This window comes from Podarcis raffonei, chromosome 2 (assembly GCF_027172205.1).
Source record: "Podarcis raffonei isolate rPodRaf1 chromosome 2, rPodRaf1.pri, whole genome shotgun sequence".
Lineage (NCBI taxonomy): Eukaryota > Metazoa > Chordata > Lepidosauria > Squamata > Lacertidae > Podarcis > Podarcis raffonei.
Window position 1 is genome coordinate 55726652 of NC_070603.1, and position 25724 is coordinate 55752375.

Below are 25724 nucleotides of genomic sequence, written 5' to 3' on the forward strand. Positions count from 1 at the left end.
AGGTTGAGAACCGCTGCTCTAAGAGATATACCCTTGTATTTTCTTCAAAGACATATTATTTTGTCAAAAACTGTGCTTCTGCTTTTGACTACTGGTATGAATTTCTGTAGTTTAAAAGCATCCCTCCTGGCATCTTGTAAAGAAGGGCATTGTGTATAAACATGCTACACAGCTGATCCTTTAATAAAACTAAATCACACCATGATAATAATTATACCCATTTACACTTGTTAGACTTTTAAATATTTGTGGTAACACAAGTAGACAGTAGTTTTATATTAAATGCATTCTATATACTTGCACAAAGAATGTGCAATGTCTAAGATTCCTGTGGGCTATCTTATAATAAGAGAGTGATCTCCTAAGCAAGTTCTATATAAATGGCCTTCATTAATAAAGACCTGTTGGTTTCCCTGTTTTTAAAGTAGTAAACTGGCAGGGACTGGCAGGGCTCTGAAGAGTGTGTGATGGGACCAGGGGAGGGAACCAGAAGAGGGGACAAGATTTATGGGATATGACGTCGCCCACAATACAGGAACCAGGGAAAGAAGGATAGTCAAGGCAGATTGAGATGGAGGAAGGTGCAGTGGATGTGGTGGAAGAAGAAGAGGCGGTTCAGCAGACAGATGGGTCAGTAGACTCCCCACTGTCCTCTGCCCCACTGCTTCCTCGAACCAGGAGGGGCTTGAAGCAGGAAGCACCTTCCATACAAGAGAAATCTTAGGTTGCAGGTGTGCAGCCTGTCAGGGGAGGGTACATAAGTCGGCAGAGGGGCATGGTTTCCTAGTGTCCTAAAATCTCATAACAGAATTAAAGAAATTCACCCTTGAGGCATTGCAGGAGATTATGGTTGATATAACAGACTGATCATACTTAGAAGTAGACCAGTAGCATACCTGCTTAGCATTAGAATTAATTTTTGTACTCCTGTTTTCAGATGGAGGTTAGATGATGTAGAGTAGACCATTTAGAGATTCCACATACAATCAAGTGGTATGTGAATTTTATAAAATAAATGTGTATGTTGCTCATTTAGGTCGGCAACCTAAGGCCCATGGGGGTCATTTAACCAGCCCATGGACCACCACCGCCTACTCGGTCGGCTCCCATGTGCCGTGCTAAACTGGAACAGAGCAGGGACCAGCTTCTGCGACGCTGGCTGGCTTCCCATTGGTTGCAGGAAGCTGCTGCAGCCAATGAGAAGCTGTGCACGCCTCCTCCGCGCCAGAAGGAGCGTTTACGCATGTGTGCATGCACTCCGGCTCACCCTGGCATCTGCGGGACCATGAACCAGCCCAAGTCACAAAAACTTTGCCGACCCCTGCTTTATGTATTGTGTAACAGCAGTGTACCTGCAACAATTGCATAAATCATGAAGCTGCTATTAATACATACTAAATTACAGACATAGCTGTCTTCTTTCAGTCAGTAGGAAAGGTACAAATTAGTTTGTCTGCTTGTCATATTCTAAGCATTGTATACAATATTTATCATTCTTATATTTCATTCCATTTTTCAGAAATTTCCCTTCTTGAGTACCTGCATACATACATAATATTATTTGCACGCCACCTTTCCACAGTTCAAACCATGTTCATGGTGGCTTACAACAAGAAAAAAAGACATAACTTCAGCATAACAAAACTCGTCAATAAATAAATAAAACATCAAAAAAATACACAACCAAACTGAACAATTTTCACGTAATCTAAAATAAAATACAAAGTGTGTTTAGAGGGTGCACCCCATTTTACTCAATTTCACTTATGTGTGTGGCAGCCCAGAACATAACCTGCCCATAATAGGGGAGTCATCTGTACTGTAGAAAGAGCCTTTTGTTATTGCAGGGACTCAAGACGCAGAGTGCTTAAGACAGTAATAATTACAGTTCATGAAGCACAACCTGTATGATAGAACCTTTGTGTTCATTTATACCACATTCCTAGATGAGGAAAGCCCCATTAATTGGTCATTTGCCTATGGCAGGGCAGTAAGAGGTGTTCTTTGAACATTGAGGAAATGCTCAACTATCATTTTACCTAATCTCAAAATATCGTAACATTCTTGCAATATCTATAAAAATGAAAGCTAAAAATAAGGTATTGTAGAAGCAAAATTGCTTTCTCTCTGGCAGCAATAGTAATTATAATCTTGGCTTAAACTTTCTAAAAATTCCCTTGCAGGCTGCTGTGATTTTTTTTAAACAGTGATTTAAACAATAAAAGTGAATCTCTTAAGAATTGCTGGAATGTTATTCCTGGAATTTTCATTTTTTTCAGCACAACTCTTTTCACTTCGCATGTAATCCGTTAAGAGTTAGAAATGTAGTTGTGCGTTTCAGGGTTGTGGTTTAGAGTGCAATCGTTTTTTAAAATGAGATTTCTTTGGAATCTTACAGGAAGTTCAAAACTTCAGTTTTCAGACTTTTTATTTTAAGGATGTTTGTTCAGAGTTTTTAAAATCAATAGTAATAGATTGTTGTGATGTAATTTAACTTACCATTTTCCCTGCTAATGGCTCAGTCTATGTGAATAATTTTAGTATCTGTATCAGTTGTTTTTCAGTACTGTTAGTTGACCAACATATGACTTAGCGTTCTGCCTGGCATCCAAAAGTTAAATATGCCCACCTCTCTCACCTTGGGAACTGTTGTGCTGTATTTGGCAGTGATATATCAAAGGCAGCCAAACCTACTGTATGTCAAAAGACACAACTGAAGGAGGGGAAGGTCAGCGAAGAATGAGCTAAAACGAAAGCCAACCAAAAAACACAGCCAAAATCAGGCCAAAGTGATGATTTGGTCCACCGCCTTGTTTCAAAATGGTGGCTAGCATCCAAACATTAACAAAGATTGCCACTCCCACCTTCGGACTCCTCCTGCCAAGTTTGGTGATGATATCTCGAGTGGTGTCTGAACATATAGACAACAAACAGAAATATGTAGTAAATATGTAGTCTAAAATATGTAGTAGATTGTATGGCATAATTATTTTCGGTTCAGGTTAGGTTTTATTGACATTATCATTTTAAATTGTTCTTTTTTTGTTATATTTATTATTATTCATGATATATTGTGAGCCACCCTGGGCATAGTTTTGTGGAAGAGTAGCATACAAATAAACGCATGATGCTAATGACATTTCTCCACTTGGTGTAGGTTTCTTAATAGCTGTGCACTGAATGACCCCATGCAACCACTGCCCTTTGATTACTGTTAGAAAGGGCATGCCTCTTTCTCCCATTAGTTGCCATTCATCATTGGTAAAGAATGCCCCACTCAGTGGCAGACATATCCATCATATTCATGTAGATGTTAGGAGCATTAGGGACAAGACTGGCAGTTTCTTCTTGTAGTTGAAGTGGAACTGCAGTTCAAATACTGTATAGGCATTGCCATCTCATTTAATGAAACAGGAAGGACTCATAAACCAGCAATTAGAGTTCATAATGCCAAAATAGGAGCAGTTCTCTTCTTCCTCCACCCCCACTCCCACCCTGTTGTGTAGCATTTATATCAGCTGTCCCAGAAATAAAACAATTTGAATATTTTCTTCTACAAATGTTTAAATATTCTCCACCAAGCCTTGGAAACTTGATACAATCAGACCCTTGAGCTGTGACAGAAAGTTTGTGACACTTAACCTTTAGCTTTCACACCTTTATAAACAGGCATCCTAAACTTGCTTTTATTTTAAAAACTTTCCCAAAACAATGCAAAAATATGTTCTGAAATATGGAATAAAGTATACCTTTACCTTTAAAAGGGGCAGGGTGGTACAGAAAACAAGAAAGGCAGAATTTATTACATGGTGGTTAGCACAAAAGTATGGTGAAGCTGAAGGCTTGTTGGTAGATGAGAGAAATTTCTTCTGTTGCAACTTCCTGAAAACTTTCCAAGCTAATACAGAGTTCTCAGGTTAGCTTGTAACTATGTTCAGTACCATTTGCACACGTTGTTTTAGCCATAATGTTATCTGTTGTTCCTCATAGACCTTCCTCCCAGTTGTACTGGGTTCTTTCGGTGAATGTTGCTCCTTTCATTTTATGCCTGTGAGTTCCACTGAAAAATAGCATTTTTGAATCCTACCTTTTAGTGTAATATTAGACAATTTATTCCGAACATGTAAGTTTGGACCTTGTGCTTGAGTGAAAGACTTTGGCAAATCATTAATAAACAAAATTAGGTTGGGTAACATGGTTTGTCAATAGAAATTGTCCTCTGAACTTTCAGAGGACCCTTATCTTTGCCTTCTGGAAGTAAATACACTTATTTTATAATGGGGTATAAACCTGCTTTTTGAGAATAAAAGGTAAAAAACATTTTAAACACATGCTGTTACTGGATAATAATCATGGCGTTTAAGAACCCCCAACACACCTGTATTTTATAACTGCTGCATTTTTTCATCTGCCTAGTTCTGGGCTGTAAATCTGATAAATCCTGCCTCCCACTTCTAGCTTTGTGTTTGCAAAAGTAGTTTTACTCTTCAACTTGTTTAAATAAAAAATGGACTGTAAGGGAAGTATTAGCAGTGGGCATCACTGCAGTGAAGCATTTTTGTTGTGCTGAATTGTATTTTTAAAGGTTATGAAGTAAAGCTAAAACTTACTCAGGGATGAGGAACCTTTTCAGACCATGAGCTGTATTCCCTTGTGAATAACATCCTTGGGACACATGCCAGTGAGGGTTGGGAACAGAGGCAAAAGTAGGTGGAGCAATTAATGGAAATATTACCTTTGCTCAGTAGCCTAGTTTTTACACACAAACTAGAGATGCCTGCTGTATAGTTTCAGACAACTGGAGGAGGGGTTACTTTGTTCTAGGGGTACATTCTCTGTCATCAGTCCAACAGTCAGCTTTAAGTGTCTCTAACTTGTGCTGGGTTCTCATGACGGTGTGCTAAGAGAAGCCCTCATTCTATGTCCCTCCCTTGTGGTCTTGAGTGTTGTGTTGACAACTCCAAGTCTTGTGGAACTTAAATGTTCATGCTGATGCTGTCTTCTCAGGGGCAGCTCAGGATTTCATAGCTGCCCTGTCAACCATGGACCTGTCTCAAGATCTGAACCAATTCTTGGCAGGGTGTACCTTGGATCTTGTTTCTCTACAGAAGTAGAGGGAAATAATATGTGGGTGTGAGAGAGAAACAACTCCATTGGTATGTACAGATCATTAACTGATCAGATTTGGTCTACTCCCTGGAAGCTGATGGATCTGGATGGTTTTCTGAAGCCAATTGGAGATTTTCTCACAGGTTTAACTGGCAGTCTTATTGAGGTCTCTGCTTAGAATGAGGATATGACTTAGGTCATCAGTACAACTACTTCAAAATGTTTTCTGCCTGTCTGTAGATCTGGTGTCAGTTCCTTGGTATTCAGAGGAACCTTGTTAGTTCTCCTGGACCTCAACAGCTTTCAGTACCGTTGTCCATGGTAACCTTATCTGGATTAGTTTGGAAGGCATGGTTTTAAAGTGATTGTGGTACTTCTGAAGGCGAGGTTCCAGAAGATGGTGCTGGGGAACTTTTGCTCTACTCTACAGCCAAAGCCTTATTATGTCCTACAGAAGTATTATCTTGTAAATACTAAAGAACAAGGGAGCCATGTAAACCACTGGGGGGAAGTCTTCCAGAGATTTGGGTTGCAATGTCATCAGCATGTAAATGACACTCAGCTTTACCTCTCATTTCAAGCTTTCTTGAATATAGGCATACTACCATGTGCCCTAGGAAAGTTAATTGAGTAAATTTTTATGTGTTATGGGGGTTAGATTAATTAAGTGAAGGAGGGTATCTGGAGTTTTATCTTGAAAGTGCACAGAGGCAATACCACCTCTAAACAGAACTAAGACTGTTGGTTTAACTAAAGTCTAAATATAAATATAAAGGACAACAGCTAGGATAGTGGTGGAGTTCATAACTTGGATTGTAGGGGTGTTCTGCTGGTGCTTTGAGCACTCATACCAATTTCTCCAAGGAAGGGGCAATGAAATGGATTTGTTTGCGCCCATGAGGCCAAGTGCCTGAGTAAAAGTTGGTTATCCACATTGGCCTGGGCCTCAACTTTGTGGCTGGTGGATGTAGCATATAGTGGCATAAACCTACAGTGGCTTCTGTTCTTGGTTGCAATCCAAACAAGCCCTGCATCATCTCTTCATTTGGAGCTTAGGATTCAGTTATCTAAGCAGATCTCAGAAGTGTGCACCTTGTTTTGCTCAATTTTGCTGTGTAAGCTCAAATGTTAAGATTCAGTTGCATCACAGATTCAAACTTCCTTCAGCAACAAGCTTAGTTCCAGTTGTAAATGGGCCGATCATTATGTAATGTTTCATCCCACAGAAAGTGTTGTGTGTTTTTTATCCCATTGAAAGTATCATGTGTGCAAAATGAAGCATTAAAAAAATGGTTGATCCTAATGGCCTCAAGATAATACTTTTAAAGAGCATCTAGGCTGACTTCCAGCTGACATCCAAGCACCATTTATTGAAATAAAAATTGCATACATTAAATACAAGTACATAGCATGCATCCACAATGCATTTCCCTACTTGTTTTTTCTTCCAATTATGGAATAAATAGGGTGAAAACATACTTTTAAATATTGTGCCTTTTAAAATCCCAGGCTCTGCCTTCAGTATTACTGTAACAGCACTTTCTTTTTATGGTTTTAAAATGTGAAGTACCTTACTGTGAGTATAATGAATTCAGCAAAAACTCAAGATGCTTTTCTTGTGTTTTGGTTAACAGAGCCAGAGTAAGAGTCAGTGTTTTTGTAACTTAGTATTTCTATACTTTTACTCCTTTCTTTAGTTTGGTCTGTGTTTTGTTGTTTCCTTAGCCCTGGAATGAGATCTGATGTAAGCACTTCACCATCTACCTCTTCAACAACTACGGGACCACCTCCCAAGCTCTGCCTTGTTTGCTCAGATGAGGCTTCTGGGTGTCATTATGGTGTCCTAACTTGTGGCAGCTGCAAAGTGTTCTTCAAAAGAGCCGTGGAAGGTAGGATATATCGCAATTATTTAAAACGTATGGTCTATATCTCACCTCAAATGTTTGTGGGTTTTTACAAAGGTTATTGGAGTTCATTTCCATGCTATCTCTTCCTATCTCTTGCAAAATCTTTGGTCTTCAGTAGCCATCTTCAAGTATTTTTCTGTGTGAGTGTGTGTATGTGCGTGTTAAGTAAGCACGTGAAAGCAGCCGGTGGGAATAAGCATTCTGGCTCTACCTCCTGTTCCGATTCCGTTGCTTTTCACAAGTTGGAGGGCAGACTTCTAAAGTGGGAGCCTTCTATACTTGTGGAAGCTACTTTCTTCAGATTTTCGCCCTCCAAATCATGGGTGGTGATGTGGGTGGAGCCAGAACTAGCTTGCTCTCCTAACTCTTCTTCATGTATTTACTTAACATGAAAGAACGAACATCCAAAGAGGGCTGTTTTGTTTATTTTTATTTACAATACAGCCCACTCTTCATTTATGGTATAGCTCACTTGTCATTGAATATTTGCAATCCCAGAGCATGGAGCAAAGTAATAAAAATAAACAGAGAAAAGTAGTATACAATATTGCAAAAAAAAACACATATAAACAAGCCCAAGAAATAGAAACTTAACAATTATGTCATGAGAAAAGGAAGCAAAACTACATTAATAAAATTAAAAATTTCCAATTTAACCAAATACCTAGGTAAAAGCAAACACAAGATGTTCAAACAGTTTAAACAACCAGTGGTTTTAGCAAGTTCCCAGCCTGTTTTTCACTAATGGTAGTCTGCTCTTTTCTCTGTCTCCCCACACAAAGAGGGCCCCACTCTGTGCCGGAAGATTCTCAGTGTAACTGCTTACCCAACCTCCAAGATACCATACCATAGTGTTGTTTATGATCCTTGCACACCAGGCATTGGAATCCCGCCCCCCCCCTATTAATATTAAGCAGGAACTTTTCCTGTATGGTTTACAGCAAACTAAGCCAGACATGTAATGTTAAACATCCATAATACAATAAGATAATAAGTTGTTTTAAAACTTCTGATTTTATTTATATCTTGACAAGTTTTAGGTCAAGTTGTTTTCAATGTTTGATTTTATTTGTAAATAGATTCTAGTAAATAGACCCTGGTAAATAGATCTACCAAGGTTCACTGTTCTCCCATTGTTGCTCATGTTTAACACTGCTATTTAATTCAATATGGAAAGAATCTGCTCTTTAAAAGTTATAGTTGACTTTACTTTGCTTCCAAGGTTTGCTTATACTTGGATCTTTGGTTCCATAAAAATTCCAAAGGATTTAGTTTGCCTGCTTCACAAGCTCCAAAAACCAAATAGTTTCCTCCCTGTTCTTTTAAAGTGGTAAAATCAATATGTCCTAAAGCAGCATTTCAAAACAAAATTTCTCAAACTGGATTACTGGCTGCTTGCTCTGGTGGTACCAACTTTAACCTAAAAAATGCAGAGAATACGTAATTCTGTTCCAGGAAAAAAGTATGGATAGACATTTTATAGTGAACTATTCCATAGCGAGTTTTTGAAAAAGCAGTTTACTTTTTTTCAAAAGTTCTGTGTTGGAGAAATTATACAGTACAATAAAATGACTACTTGGATATATACATTGATATAAAAATGTGAGTGGTCATAAAAAGTACTCCAGTTCCACACTGATTTCCTAGCAACTGACATTCTGCTGCAGATGTTCAGCCTCTTTCTGTCTCATCCATCTCAGATTTTCATGGACATGTACCTATAGAATACTGGAACAATGTAGGCCTTCCTTATATTCACTCCCTCTCCAATACCTCTCATCTGACTCTTCAAATTTTTTGTGTAACCCCCCCCCCCTTTCAGAGCAAAAAAGGGAAGTGGGAGACTTGCAGATGATTTAAAAAACCTCTTCCTACTTCCCTTTTAATTCACTGATATTGGGGTCTTAAAAGGGAAATGGGAGGGGGTTTGCAAAAAACCTTTGCAATTCTCTTCCTTCCCTGCTTAAGATTGGATTTCAAAGGATTTTGTAAAGTGGACAGCCTGCTCACCTGTCAGATTTTACCTGTGCGTAAGATCCTGATAAAGATCTGGCCCATGGAGCCAAAAAAGGAGGGGGAGCTTGAGACCAAAATTTGACACACACACACACACACACACCCCTTCATGCCCCTTAAGCAAGACACTGCATTTTGGGAAGGAGGTGTGAGGGCTCTGGCAGGGTCCTAGAGCCCACCCATCTCCTTCTCAAAGCTGGGAAAGAGCTAACTAGGCTTTGGGAAAGGGGGGGGACTGTAGAACCCTGTCGGAGCCCTCATGCATCCTTTCCAAAGCCCAGTACCTCGCTTACCTGGCTTTGGGAAGGCAGTACAAAGGCTGAAGGGGCAAGGGGTGTCCCCAAACGTTAGACCATCCTGATGTACATGGATATGATAGATAAGTCCATTTGTTTCTTCTCTTCCCCAACCCAACAAGTGCATGTTAGAAATTAAATGCTCATAATTATAAAGGTGTTGTGCTTTGTTTGCAAATGCAGGGCAGCACAATTATCTCTGTGCTGGAAGAAATGACTGCATTATTGACAAAATCCGGAGAAAAAACTGCCCAGCTTGCCGCTATCGGAAATGTCTTCAAGCTGGCATGAACCTGGAAGGTAACTTGAAATGTTTTAAAGCTGAAACCTAGAAAATCCTTCATCTTTGCATATATAAAAGATGGAAAGCCTCTTTGCACATTACTCATATGAAGATGTCCCAAATATAGAAAAGGACAGTGGGGACATGTTGCATCCAATGCCGCACATCTTTTTCCTGGCCTTTCCTATGATGCGCAGCTGTGATGGCAGCCTGTACCCATAGACTCAGAAATCCATGCCTAATATGTGAACATCAGGGATGGGGGAAGCTGCATGATGTTGAGTGCAGGACTGGTGGCCTAGTCCCTCTGCTTCATTCTACACATTGATCCCATCACTGGAATAATGCATGAAGTGGGTTAGTGTAAGTTTCAATAGTGGGAGTGGTCCCTACTCACAATTCAATAGTCAATAGTAACAAAAACTAATCCATTCAAAAGTATGTATTATAATAAAGATTACAAACTCAAATAGAGATAATAAACTCTAACAGAGATTACAAACTCAAACTCAAAGAGATATGTATAACACAATAATTCGTTACAAAGATTTTCTCTTTTTCACTCGACAATAATGTTGATCCTTATAATTTATCAGCTTGCAGATGGAGACTCAGTTTCAATCATAGAGCAGAAGTCAGAAGTCAATTATGGATTGGAAACCAGGACAGGGCCCTGTTTTGATGTATTCACCTTCATCAGCTAATTTGTAAGTTTGAAGTTTGTAAGTTTGAAGACTTTCAGATAAATATATCCTGTTATTTTCTATATATCTATATATAACAGGATATATTTATCTGAAAATCTTCAAACTTACAAACTTCAAACTTAAAAATTAGCTGATGAAGGTGAATACATCAAAACAGGGCCCTGTACCTGTCCTATTGACTATTGAATTGTGAGTAGGGACCACTCCCACTATTGAAACTTACATTGGCCTGAGTTCTTGTTGTGCTTTTTTCTTGGTATATTTAATAACAAGGATTCCAACTTATTTAACTTATTTAAGTGGGTTAGTGGCAATATATGCAGTTGTTTAATGTTTTCTGAGTAACTATTTATCACTGTATATGTTTAATATATGCACGTCTTTCTTGGCAGAACTTGGATATTTCTTTCAACATGCATTTCCAATCTTTCCCAGACTCTCATAAGAACTGTATTTTGCACTGAAGTGTTCCTGTAGTATGATTTGTATGCACGCTATTCTCTTTTTTCCGTTTCTCTTCTTTTTGTTTTCACTTTCCGATTTCACGTATTTGTGCACTCCTTTTTTCAGTAAATACTGTGGTTGGGAAAACCCCATACTTTGAGTGTACAACAGCTTGAATGCAAATCAGGAAGAAACAAAAATGTTGACTCATCAGGCAGTATTCTATACCAGTTCTACTCAGAGTTACTCATTGAAGTTAATCAACACCACTAACTTCTGTTCACTAATTTCAGTGGGTCTACTCTGAGTAGCACCTGGTTGAGTGCAATCAATTGTCAACAATATGAAACTTTTAAAGTATGGATAGGTGATAACATTCAGTAATACTGTATGGCAAATTCATAATGAGCAAATTCACATGTTTGGTCCTTTCTGGCTGAGGAGAGGTAACTGTTGCAGGCTTGTCATTGCAATCCAGGAAGTCTTGTAGTAGCAATGTTAGTAGTGTTTGGCAGAATGAAGACTTCCACTTGTGTGATAGGAAAACTGACCTGGCCTTACCATTAGACAGAGTGCAGGTGCTGCATTGCTGGGGTTGGACTAGATGATCCCCGGGCTCCCTTCCAACCCAGCAGTTCTGTGATTTCTAGCTCAGTAGTTAGGGAGGCAAGCCTGCATTGTGATCTGTCTCTGCTTCTCCATGTGGCATTATATTTAGGAGCAAAGACATTTTTCATCCCCCCCCACATTCAAACTTTGTAAACATTGCTAATTATTATAGCAATTTCATAATAATGCTGTGACTATATAATTCTAGAGGCCCCTGAAATATAAAGTGTTTCGATTATTTTAAGCCCTTATGTCTAACAATAGAATGTCTTTACCAGAAACTTAATTTAGAGGCGGTATGTTTTAGGCCTTTGCAGATAACAAATTTAATTGGACAAACAACTAAAATACTTGGCTGCTTGTGTTTTTGCATACGTTTTGGTCTCTGTCTTACAAAACATCTAAATCTCTGTCTTACAAAATATCTAAGCAAGGGCAATCCAGAGTGTGGATGCTATCACCAAGAAGACCCACTTCCACATTGTCACCAAATGACAATTTGGTGGTTGTGGAGCAACCAGCAGAGTCTCCTTGGAAGATCAACTTGGTCTGTACTGGGGAAGGCAGTCTGCCTAGGTATAATAGTCCCAAGTTGTTTAGTACTTTAAATGTCAACCACATCACCTCGATCTCAGTAGGTAATAGGCAGCCAATAGTATAATAGCTAATAACACAACTAATGATTTTGTATGTTATTGCATGTATGTGTCTTCAAAAACACCTCTAATTGTGTGCTAACTCAGGTATGGAGTAGGCAAGATCACTGGTAAGCTCACAAGTGCCTCCATGATTTACATTTGCTGTGATTTCTGTAATGGCAACTGCTGTCTAAAGCACTGCTGCAGTTGGAGTCATCAAGTGTATAGCACCACGTGGAAGCACTGCTGCATGCAAGTGATCTGGCCCTTTGCTATCTTTTCAAAGTCCTAGTTGGCTAAGTGCTTTACAGCTCTTTGCTACTCATTGAATTGTGAAGTTGGAAGGGACCAGTATTAACTTTATAATTGCTGTTCATTATCTGGTACTCTTATTTTGTCCATTTTTGTAATTCCACTGTAAGATAATACAGTATTGCAAAATTTTCAGGATATATGGTTCGTATAAGTAAAAAAGTATGCAGGCAGCATAGATACTGTGGAAATGTGAATAAAAACAGTATATGGAGAAGTGTATTTTAAGCAGTTTATCTGGCATATGTATTCCATAGTTTAATTATAATGGCAAGCAGTTGTCAGAAAAACAATTATCTTTTTTGGTCCAGCTGTAGAAGAAACAAATTAAAATCCTGGCTATGGTGATTCATTTCTAGTAATGCATTCTATGATTCTATGTGCATGTAGGCATAATTCCATGGTGTGTATGTAGTTTTGTTCATCCATTGCCAAGTTCTGTTGTCTTGGTTTTAGTGCAATGCAAAGGCCTCATTGAAACCATTCCATTCCAAAGCTGTAAATGGAATAAGTTTTTTAGTAATTTCCCCCAGGTGCACTACTGCTTTTTCTTCCTTTTCACATTTAATCCAAGGTTTCGTTTTCTGTTCATACAAATAAACCATAAAGGAAGGGCAGGAAACCTCTGTGGCCCCCAACTCCTCTCTGTTCCAGCAAGCATGGCCAACGTTTGGGGATGATGAGAGTTGTTGTTCCAACAAGATTAGGAGGCCACAGGATTCCCTGCCATAAGGAGTCTGTTGTATGCCTGCAGCATAGAAGATTGCATTGATTGTGTTAACATTAAAAAATAAAACCAGAAAGCATTGCTGACTTTATTTTCTTAAAAATTTCTAGCACGAAAGACAAAGAAAAAGATAAAAGGAATCCAGCAATCTAGTGTGGCTGCAGGAAGAGAGACTGCAGAAAGTCCCACAAATAAGGCTGTTGTTCCTGCCTCCCTGCCACAGCTAACGCCTACTCTGGTTTCCCTATTGGAAGTCATTGAACCAGAAGTGATGTTTTCAGGCTATGACAGCACAGTACCAGACACAACTTGGCGTATTATGTCAACTCTCAATATGCTAGGAGGAAGGCAAGTGGTTGCTGCTGTGAAATGGGCAAAGGCAATACCAGGTTTGTATATGTATTACATGAATATAGACTATACTTCCTTAATGTAAGTGTGTTTTGCAAGGCCATATTCTGCTCCTAACCATGAATCAATACATTGCCCAGGACCGGTAGGAGGGCCAATATACCCAGTGGTATATTGTGGGTGAAGCCGCTTCTGCTGCCGAGTCCCTCTGCTGTCAGCACCCAGTGTGAGAGGGAGGAACAAGCCACAGTGGGTCTCTGCAGCAGCAGTGATTTCACCTGCAATATACTGCCAGGTGAATCAGCCATTGTGCTCTGGCCGTCATGCAACTTGTTCTTCCCTCAGCTGCCCATGCAGGTAGGCAGCTCCTTTAAACTTCTCTACTTAGTGGCTGCTTGCCCCTGAATGGAGAATTTTAAAGGAGCCTCCAGCTCGCACAAGCTAGTGGCAAGGTTGGGGCTCCGTTACACTTGAGGGAGCCCTGCGAACGGAGGCTCCCTCCATCTTGGGGCAAGCAGGAGAAAGAAGCCTCCGGCCTGCGTGGGTGGGGGCCCCAGCTGAACAGCACAAACCAGCTGAGTTGTCCCCTGCCCATGAGGCACTGGGGTGAAAGTGCCTCCACTCCCATGGCAAGAGCTGCAGCAGTTTCACCCTGTGCCTTGTGGGCTGGGGCCAATGCGGCATAGTTCACAATCGTGGTTTATTGCCAGATTGTGATGTTGAAAACCAAACATTGTCCAGCCCTAAATCATAGGCTTCTTATCTTACACCATAGAGAAAGGTTTGGTTTCCTGGTTTCCATTTTGTAACAGCATACAGTGGTACCTTGGGTTAAGTACTTAATTCATTCCGGAGGTCCGTTCTTAACCTGAAACTGTTCTTAACATGAAGCACCAATTTAGCTAATGGGGCCTCCTACTGCTGCCGCGTGATTTCTGTTCTCATCCTGAAGCAAAGTTCTTAACCCGAGGTACTATTTCTGGGTTAGCGGAGTCTGTAACCTGAAGCGTATGTAACCCGAGGTACCACTGTATAGGTTGCAGTTCTACCTCCAAAATGACACAGAGATAAATTATTCCCTTACTGTTAATTGTTGTGGCTTGCCATGAAAGGAAAAAAATGAAACAAGAACTAATACTAGGATTGGAAAGTCTCATCAACTTCTTCCCTGGCAGGGAAAAGAGTAAACACTCTTTTCCTTAATGTTCCTTTTCCAGTGGAAATTGCCTCTTCCAAAGAGCATTATACAAAGGAGAGAGCTTGGTTACATTTCACTGCAATATATCAACTGTAATTTGCATATTTGTAGATATTAATATGGGACGCGGGTGGCACTGTGGGTTAAACCACAGAGCCTAGGACTTGCCAATCAGAAGGTCAGCGGTTCAAATCCCCGCGATGGGGTGCGCTCCCATTGCTCGGTCCCTGCTCCTGCCAACCTAGCAGTTCAAAAGCACGCCAAAGTTCAAGTAGATAAATAGGTACCGCTCTGGCGGGAAGGTAAACGGCGTTTCCGTACACTGCTCTGGTTCACCAGAAGCGGCTTAGTCATGCTGGCCACATAACCCAGAAGCTGTACGCTGGCTCTCTCGGCCAATAAAGCGAGATGAGCGCCGCAACCCCAGAGTCGGCCACAACTGGACCTAATGGTCAGGGGTCCCTTTACCTTTAGGTATTAATATGTCTCTTATTAACATTTTTTTGCTATTTAGCATTACTATTTCATAAAACTATTTTGAATCTTATGTCCCTTTACTGAATTTTTGATGCATTTTGACTCTGGACCCTCTCAAGAAGTCATTCTGAACTTTAAGATTCAAAATAACACTTTGGACAAGCAGTACTTTAATTACAACAGGAAATGTGCTAGATCTTGTACCTTTTATTTCCAATCAGGTTTCAGAAACTTGCATCTGGATGACCAAATGACACTTCTGCAGTATTCGTGGATGTTTCTGATGGCTTTTGCCCTAGGATGGAGATCATATAAACAGGCTAATGGAAGTTTATTGTGTTTTGCACCAGATTTGATCATCAATGAGTAAGTAGTATTCGAGTCCTTCTCTCTGTGTGTCTAAAGCTTGGCTACACTTCTAGAAATGTGTTCTTATAACTTAGGTGCACAATTAGTACTATAATTGTGTATAAAGACTTAGCTTATAAAAAACAATTCCTTATTCATTTTTGAATTTGAATATTTCAGTAACTTGTACTGCTTATAGAACAGTAGAAATGAAGGTATTAAAAAATCTCTTTTGGCTTTTACTTTAATAATGCATAACTACATCTGTCTGTTGAAAATGGTAACACTACAGTGGTGTTCCTCCTGTGCAACACAAGTTGGCAGGATGAGAGCCACTGTGGTGCAATAGTTAGGAAGTGTCATACTATGACAAGGGGCACCTAGGTTCAATTCAGCATGAAGCTCATTAGGAGGACCTAATGTGCATATGTTAGTTGGCAACCTAATTTGGCTAAATTTAAATTACCAGAAGCAAGCCAAAGGTGAGGTGGGGAATGATGAGTTGGTTAGGTTTGTTTTGCATCGTGATGATGTCCACATTAGGATAGTAGTAGTCGGGGGGGGGCACAAAATATGTTAGTGATGTCTCCCAGTAAAATAGTTGTTAGAATATATGCACGATCCATCTCTACTTTATTATGCTTTGAATATATTAACAAGGTTACTTTTGTGAGTACTAGGGTTAGGTCACAATTCAATTGATTGGTCAAATATATCTATTAGAGTGCCTGTCTACTATTAATAAATATTCAACTAAGCAAAGAATATATTTAGATTTGTTTGTTTCTGTTTAGGCTTTTCTTTTTGCTTGTTATAGCAGTATGCTATTTGGGTACCCTGCATTTCACTATTAGATGAAATAACTGGTGCTATTTCTGATGCTATGCACAGTTGTGCTGAGAATCAAAAATGGGGGTGGGTAGGCAGACAGTAGAACAAAGGATAATATAGGCAGGCTGAAATGGCATAACATTGACCTTTACTGAAATTATACAAATTGATAAAGGCTGAATGCCACAGAGGATACACTCCTCTGGAGACTAATTTCTCTCTTCCCCTTTGACCTGTGAGATTTTTCCACAGACTCCGCTTCTCACATTCTAAAACTGCCATCTTTCATAGTGCATGTTTGTCTTGTTTAATTCTAATTTTGAAATGCTCTAGCTTACTGACACAATAATAATAGTTCCATTATCATACCTCTGTATTTGTCTAACATTATTTGTTGACAACTATAAACTGATATTGTCTGGCTACATTGACCTTGTTTTTGCATATGTGAATCCTTTTGTCATAATAAGTTAAGAGCATTAAATGTTCCTTCCACTCAAATAAACTCTTCCCTTCAGATGCCCTTTGCAGACAGTGTTTCACATAATAAATGGTGACACTTCTAATACATGTGATACTGTAGCACAGAATCCTAGTAACACAGTAATGGTATTTGCATGGCACTGTAACATTGCACAATTGAAAAAAGCTCTGAAACAGTAAGTAAGTAAGCGCTAAATCTTAACACATCTATTATTTCTGTATTTTAATATTGTGTGAGAACAGTTGCTTCCAAAAGCGTCTGTATATTTATTCCTCAAAAGCAAGCCTTTTTACATTTTTGTAACATTTCTGATTGTGGTAGATATTTTCTGCAGCAGGGCCAGAATAGTCACTTGTGGGATGTTCTCACCACTTTCTGTAGACACTTGGTGCAGTTTCATGAAAAAATTACATACTGTAACAACATAGGTAGATTCAGTTTACGGCAAACCTCGATGCCCTACAAGGATCTTGATGAACAGAACTTGACCTGGCTATTTAAAAAAAAAAAAAAGCTTTCTCAAGTGTTGTGTTATTCTACTCACCCAAATAGAAAACTTGTATCAAATTCTATTGAGCAACTACAATAAGGATGGACTATGATCTCATCCTTAATGACTTTGTTCCTCCCTGAAGAAGCCTGTCTTGCATGTTGACCTACAGCACTGTAATCTTTTGTGTTCATTACTTGCTTTAGTGGACAAATAATTTCTTCTACTGTGAGGCTTCTTCTCTTTTGCTGTTTTATCCTTCATTAACCCAATCTTGACCTGAAAGAAACAATGCATCAGATTGATACTGCTTGCGTCAAAAATAAAGGCTTAGTATAACCACCTGTATACTTTGAAATATGACGGTTTCCTAATGAAATACAGTATGTGGAAATTCTATATCAGTCCCTGTATTGAATGCAAATAGTGAATTAAAAAAAAAATACTGAGTGATAAAACATCATAGCTAAATTTATTGTTTTTTATTCTGTTATGTGGATTGAGAAGGAAGCTGAAAAAGTAGCTTACTGAGATATACTGTGCTCTTCCCGATTCTGATTATTGTATTCTAGTTGCATTTCATGAAAGGAGATTGATGCTGAGGTTTTCTGGTTAACCCACCATATATGTGAGGATGATCTGGCTGTGACATCTGTCACCCCATTGATCACCAGGGTTGATTTGGCTGGCTAGGCAGGTGTCCCCTTCCATATATAGGAACATAGGAAACTGCCTATGCCAATCAAAATGGTTTTATTTATTTATTTCTATTATTATTAAAATTGTATACCGCCCTATACTACAGGATAAACTTCGGTGCCATTTAAAAAAAGCATATAAGTTAATATAAACCCTCCAAATAGGTAACCACAGAAGATTGATGCCTGTATGAAATGAACTCTTCAGACCATAGTGTAATAGATAGTGGATTTTTGTCCTTGCAGTCTCAAAGTAGAAGTCTCTTAGCCACCATAAGAGCTAACACAATCCACTTTTTCTGCCCACCCATTAATGCTACAGGGATATAGTTTTAAAGTACAGTGGTGCCTCGCAAGACGAAATTAATTCGTTCCGCAAGTTTTTTTCTTCTTGCGAGTTTTTCTTCTTGCGAAGCACGGTTTCCCATAGGAATGCATTGAAAATCAATTAATGCGTTCCTATGGAGACCGCCTTCAGACCAGGTCCGGGGACAGTCTGTCCCCGGACCTCTTCTGAATGCTGGCGGGGGGAGAAGGACTTTTCTCCCCACCGCCAGCCTTCAGAACAGCCTTCTGAAGGCTGGCGGTGGGAAGAAAAGCCCTTCTCCCGCCGCCAGCCTTCAGAAGAGTTCCCCAGGGCTGCCTAGGCTGCGGATAGCAGCCTCCTGCCCCGCGCGAGGGGCGCTCTTAAGCAGAGTGCCCCTCGCGCGTGGGGAGCCCTGCAGGACTTCCCCGCAGGGCTCTCCAAGCTGCGGATAGGGGTAGCTGTTCTGAATGTTGGCGGTGGGGAGGAAAAACCCTCCTCCCACCGCAAGCCCCGGGAACAGAGGAGAAGGCGCGCTGCGCTTCCCCGCTGTCCCCGGAGATTTCCCTATGGGCTTTCGTCTTGCCAAGCAAGCCCATAGGGAAATTCGTCTTGCGAAGCCGCTAAAAATCGGAAAACCCTTTCGTCTTGCGGGTTTTTCGTTTAGCGAGGCATTCGTCTTGCGGGGCACCACTGTACATGATCATCTGCAAATACCAAGGATTTCACCAATATAAAATTGATAAGGGTAGCAACTTCAAATAAAAATGAATATATTATACTACAAAAACACATAAAAGGTTAAATAAATGCCCTCCCATATTATGATACTTCCTGTTATTTATCTATAAATGAATGCTTCAAAAAATACCCACCACCTTTCATTAACATTATTTCCAAGAAAATACTGCTGCAGCCTTTTAGTCAGCATCTACATTTACAAGAGACTATGAGGTGCTGCTTACCCAGCTGACAGGAAACTGCATGCAGAGAGACTGTAGTCTTAGCCAGCTCCATTGGCCTGTGCTGTTTTGCTGACTCCATATACATAGTCCTTGTTATGTAGCTTGATGGATATCTATGCACTTCTAGTTCTCTGAAGTGAAGGTCTGGGAATAAGTGAGAAAAGGAGAGATACATGAACTAAAGGTTCACCACTTTCAGTCTCATTTAATGAGGTTAAATGAAACATCTGATAAGTGAAGTTGTGAGAAATATAGGTGCTTCTCAGAGTAGTTTGTGTATTACGGGAGGGTATCTGTCTTTTCAGACTCACTATAAAGGGAATGCAGAATAGATGTATTGGCACTAGTTCAGGAATATTGGCTGGCACTTCCATTTGAGCTTGGGAGGAGGGACAGACCTTTGTGGAAGAAGTAATCTGGTTTCCCAGCAATTTTTACTCCTTGGAATGCTGATCATTTACCTGAATATTTGAGCATTTCAATTTTCTTAACATCAGTGTTACCAGTTTAAGGTATAAATTGCACAATGAAAATGTGGCTATTTCTGAACTCCCAATTCCTGCATCAGTCCATAATAGGTCTTGCTTTAACCAGTCATGGATGCAATATCTCAGCTTATCTCCTAGCCAAGTGTTGTTTGCTAAAATCCCTTAACAAAGCGCTCGCTCTGTGCGTGTGTCTGTGTATGAGAGAAACAGGAAATACAAGTTGGTAGGCTACTGTATCTTATGAGACTTGCAAGTGGCATGTAGTACAGCCTGACTTGCATAAATTCTGTATTGCACAATATAAATTTCCCATTAGTGATGGTGTAAATCTTTTCCACCTCCCATTTGCTAATTTAATTTCACACCTATGGATAACTGTTGGTTAACCAATAATTTTACTAATGCAAATAATCTATGACCTCTCATCTATTAAGCAAATAATTTCAGGTAATTTATCTAGCAAAATAAGAATATACAGGGCTTTATATAACCTCTTCTACCAAAAAAGCTGTAGCCCTCATAAACTAAAATTAAGGAGCCTGCATAGTAGCCTTCCATCTCAGTTCTTTTGGTAGGGGAACCTGGAGAATGACCTCTGATGAGGCATTGCAGAAGTAGCTTTGCCCCAACTCATTTAGGTTATTAAATGTTAAAACCAGCACTTTGAATTGGAACTGGAAACTGACTACAAGGTACTACAGATGATCAAGCACTGGTATGATATAATTATATTTACCAGTCCCATCCATTCATTCATTCATTCACTCATTCATTTTTTTACTACTACTTCATTTATAAGTCGCCCATCTGACTGGGTTGCCCCAACAACTCTGGACAGCTCCCCACCCATAACTTAGTCAACCTATTTTGGACAAACTGAAGCTTCCAGACTGTTTTGGAAGGTAGATCTGTGTAGAATGCATTGCAGTAATCTGAGTAGTAGGTTACCAACCTATGGCTATAGCAAGTTAGCTGAAGCAGATGTAAGGCAATTGTAGAATGAAAAATTGGACCACCAAGATTATATTTATGTTCTGAATAGATAGCTCTGCTTAGGAACCCATAGTCTAAGCTATTCAAAAATAAATATACATACTCAGAATAGGAGCAAGAACATATACCACAGGGAGGAAGTGGGAATTGTAATTTCAGGGTAGTTATAATGTAATTACACTGCAGATTTGCTGTAGCACCATATCATTACTAATTATTCATTTTCCTAGAAGAGAAGGTTAGCTGTAGGAATGTTACTCACTGTTCATGCTTTTTATATATAATTATTCTCACTTGTGCACTTTAAGGCCACAGTTACAAGCAGCCCCTCTTCCCAGTGCTCCTTAATTGCACAGTGCAGCTATTTAGCACAATTTAATGGTCAATATCAATGGTTAGGAAACATTAGTTGATGAAACTTAACAATAATCAAACACTTCCCCAAATTCAAAGTACTCATTAAAACAAAAGCTACCCATTAAATTTAGCTGCCAGCTTTCCCCAAGCTGATGTCCTCCCCATATTTTGCACTTCAGATCCCATCGTCCATGACTATTGGCCATGGTTGCTGAAGCTGATGAAAGTTGGGAGAGCCAAAGATCTGGAGACCATCAGATTTGGAAAGGCTGACTTGAGCTATTCTGATCCCTCTGGAAACTCATAAGATGGCCATGAAGGAAATAGGCTTTCCATATTGGTTGTCCCTAGCATTTGATAATTTATTTTATTGGAGATATGCTTGCTCTGCTTTTTGAGAAAATCCTTCACAAAGCAGCTTGCATATTTCATAAAAGTTTTTCTTTAAAAAGCAGCTGTTAAGTGTGGTGTAGTGGATAAAGTGCAGGATTAGGACCCGGCGTATCAGTTTTCAAATCTGTAATCAGCCATGAAGCTTACTGAGTGAACTTAGGTATAACTGACTTCCGGTGGTTATGTATGCCACCTGGAGCTTCTTGCAGTCAATAATACATAAAATTAGAATAAACAGTAACATTAAAATAACCAGCACAACACAGAAATGATTTGGCCCTACCCCAGTTAACTACCATCAATCCATATCCTCACCCATCTGGTGGGTGCTGAAGCAGGCCTTCTGAACTAGATTTTAAGATATAGACACCACTACATGGGTGCAGGCGGTTCTTTGAATAATATTGAACTAAGCTGTTTGGGGCTTTAGATATATTAATGAACACTTTGAATTGAGTTTAGAAACACAGTTCAGCACAAAGAACACTAGAGCAGTGTGACGTATGTTGGGCCAGTAGTTGGAACTTTTGGAAAGGGAATTTTTTTGTGGGTTTTATGTTTGGGGCTTAGATGGAACCTTCAGCAAATTACTTCTTCCTCTGCTTTTAGTGTTGAGTTGGCTGGTTGACTGATTTGATTTTAAAAGATTGCCTAAAGGTGGAAAGGCAGGATATCATTCAAGGTGGTTTGCAAACATAATGCCATTTACAAGGGACTCTGCAAGGTCCAGCTCCCTGCACCTGATGTTTGTTCAGGTTCTGGCAGCCTTGGGACAAATAGCAAGTCCTCCTCAAACAAAATCTGAGAGCAGAGCCAGAAAATGTGCCCAGGATCAGGAGGTCATAGCAGCTCCTGTCACATTCTTCTTCCTACGTTGCAGCAGCAAATGTGGGGTCACAGAGTCAAAGAATTTTGGAGTTGCAAGGGATCTAGTCCAACCCCCTGCAATGCAGATATATGAAGCTGTCCCATACACAGGTTGAATAAGCATCATTGCTGTTATCAGCACCATGCTCCAAACAGCTGAGCTATGCTGAAATAAGTAACTGCCCAAGACTACTAAATAAGTTCAATGCAAGTTACTTGTCTCCATCTACTCCAGCAGTCTATTTCCAATAGTGGCCAGAAAATTGCCTCTGGGCAGCTTACAAGCAAGGCATTATGGCAGTTGATGTCACTGGCACCTGGTATTCATAGGTGTGCTGTCTCTGAACAAAGAGGTTCTATTTAGCCATTGTGTCTGATAGGATCTTCAATGGTCTGAACAGCTTTGGGTGGATTGAACCAAGGAAAGGTATAGTGAGAACAGTTTAACAGGGATGGATATCACCCCCATGTTTTGGAAGTGCTAGTACCTCTCCCTGTTCATTTGTATTGGGGAGGAGTTATACTAGCTCTCACATAAAGTGTGTACTGCATGATAATTGTGGCAGGTAATGATACAGGATTCTAAAATTGCAGGCTTTCAAAGCATCTAAAATATGACCTACAGCTTAGCGCATCTTGAGCCTCAAAGCTACGCCCCACATCCTCTTCAAGCAGAAACATATCACAGGGTGTGGGCCTTTCTGCTACACCCTTTTGTCAAAGTGCAAAAGGGATATAAATTTGAAAATAGGAAAAAGCAATATTAATTCAACAAACGCAGTTCTAAAATTGAACTGATCTTGCTGTTTTCTTAGCCATTAAAAATATCAGTATTTTATCAGTAAATACCAGTATATAAAATATCCCGCCCAAACATTTAATAAGGTGAAATAAAGTCCTAAGAATTGGCTTAAACTTTCTCTAAAGAAAAAGGGGAGACGCTTACATTAGTAACCTACCTTCCTTTGTGGCCAGACTGGAAATTCAAATATCTTCTCAACAGGCTAGTAGATCAGGGAAAGTGCTAATAAACTGGCTTCCTTCCTTCAAAGCCATCCCCAATCCCATGGATTGTCAGAGAAGGAGTAGAGGGTTTTGTTCCTCCTCTGCCAACCCACTCTGTCGTCGGTATGGAATTCCTTCCTGGTCATCTATGGCTACAAGTCTAGTTGTTTTATTTATTGTGTTGCCTTGTTAATAACTTATGTCTAGATGATTTGTAAAGCATGGAAAACAGTCATACCTCGGGTTACACACGCTTCAGGCTGTGGATTTTTGTTTGTTTGTTTTTTGGTTTACGGACCTGCCGAAACCCGGAAGTACTGAAAGGGGTACTTCTGGGGGTCGCGCATGCACAGAAGCACTAAATCGCGCTTTGCGCATGCACACGAAATCACAACCCGCAGATGCGCCGCTGCAGGTTGCGAACATGCATCCCTCACGGATCACGTTCACTGTATAGGAGAATCCATAAGTGCAATAAGTTTTAAAAGGAAACAATTGTATACTTATTTACAGAATTTTCCTTCTGACCTTTCTGCTGTATATCTATTTTACCCTTCATGATAAAATACCATTTTACTATTATGAGTAAACCTTTCACAATAGTATTAAAACTGCAGTTTATTTAAAGGCATTGCTTTGTGACTTCATTTGGAAAAAGTATGCATATCTTACCAGCCTATAATTTCTGGAATTCATGTAAATAGAGGCATCTCCTTACTGGTAAACAAGGTACAAAGTAATTTCTTTTGTACTGATTCAGATGTGTATATTCTATTTACTCCTCAGGCAGAGAATGAATTTACCCTGTATGTATGAACAATGCAAGCGTTTGCTGATGGTTACTAATGAGTTAGCACGTCTTCAAGTTTCATACGAGGAATATCTCTGCATGAAAACCTTGCTGCTTCTCTCTACAAGTACGTGAACATTGGTGATTCCTCTTTTTTAAAAAACAAAACCACTTTTTAAAGAGTTCTCCTTCAACACTGATCTGGGAACTGAATTTAGAACTCTCAGATCCAGTTTATTAGAGAGTTCTGTGGCCCCCACATTTTGTCAGTCTTGGGTCAGCATTTGTGTACCTCATAAATGATAGTCCAAAAAAGCATGTTGAAATTATTTTGAAATTAACAATTTGTCACAATATCTATTGGACCAAACCGATTTTGCCACCAGAAATAACTAAAATGTTCAATTCTTAAACGGGTTCAAGCTTTGTGGTAGCTGGAGAGCTGATGAAAGTGGCAGTTTGCACATAAATGCTTGGACAAGGAAGCTCTGTTCAGACTTAAGTCGACTCTGATAATAGGTATGAGTCTCTGGTGTGATCAAAGCCCAGTAGTGTCCTGTGGAGGAGAAATTTGCAGAAGCTTTTTCAGTAGAAGGGAGGTGTTTTTTTTCTAGGTACACAAGAAGAATAAACAGAATCAATAGCCATTTATTTCTTCCTGGAAATACAACCATTTGGAGACATGGTTGATGGATGAATTCAGGAAACATTAATCTCCATAGTGCAAAATCTTACAACCATACTATGTCTATGGACAAGGTCACTTAGAATTTCCTATAATTTGAGAGCTTTGTGCACAAGTGTGGGTACTGATTTTCCTTGTGTTACATACTGTCTTAGACTGCAAAACCAAAACGGCTTTTTAATGGTGTTATTCACAATACTTATTTTATGCAGAAACTCTGAACTCTCTGCAATTGTCTGCATAAATATCCACAATTTAAAACCATGATTCTAACTTCTCTTGTCTTGGTTTACGGTAAATAGAAACATCCTGTTGTATGACGCTTACAAACTCAGGTGATCTAAAAACTAATCTCCATATTTCAGTTCCTAAGGAGGGCTTGAGGAGTCAGGCTCTGTTTGATGAAATTCGTATGACCTACATCAAAGAACTGGGGAAAGCTATAGTGAAGAGAGAGGGAAACTCGAGCCAGAACTGGCAGCGATTTTATCAACTGACAAAACTTTTGGACTCCATGCATGATGTAAGTTTTGCTTCCATACATTGATTCTGTGCAATTTGAGGATAGTACCAATGTGGATGAAACCTAGCCAATGAAAAAGCCATCTAGGCACAGCTTTCCTGATTGTAAAGCTAAGGTTCTTCAGAAAGGTACCTTTCTGGACTCCCACTGCCCCTTCTAGGCCATTGATTGTAAAGTATTACAGTGAGTAGGGATGCAGGCAAAGAAGACATCAGTGCGTCCCTCACAGGGCCACTCTGCCACCAACTGCCCTGTGGGAAGGATCCTGACGGCATTTTATATGTCAGTATTTCATTGTGGATTTTTATAACAAGAGTTTTACTCATAAGCAGCTCTGAAATCTGATTTAAGCCAGCGTTCTTTTGCCAGTTTTAATTTGTGCTGTGATATATTTAACGTCTTGCAGCATTTTATATATGCTACACTGTA

At 39.7% G+C, this 25724-nt stretch overlaps 1 protein-coding gene across 3 annotated transcripts in view; it reads left to right on the forward strand.

Moving 5' to 3' along the window:
• The window catches only part of NR3C1 (nuclear receptor subfamily 3 group C member 1), a 53392-nt gene that overhangs the window by 21082 nt on the left and 6586 nt on the right, over positions 1–25724 (forward strand). For all 3 annotated transcript variants that reach the window (XM_053376692.1, XM_053376691.1, XM_053376694.1), the window contains 6 exons: positions 6835–6998; positions 9512–9628; positions 13159–13437; positions 15296–15440; positions 24084–24214; positions 25138–25295. In XM_053376692.1, coding sequence (XP_053232667.1) covers positions 6835–6998; positions 9512–9628; positions 13159–13437; positions 15296–15440; positions 24084–24214; positions 25138–25295 — 994 coding nt within the window. The remainder of the gene's footprint in view (positions 1–6834; positions 6999–9511; positions 9629–13158; positions 13438–15295; positions 15441–24083; positions 24215–25137; positions 25296–25724) is intronic.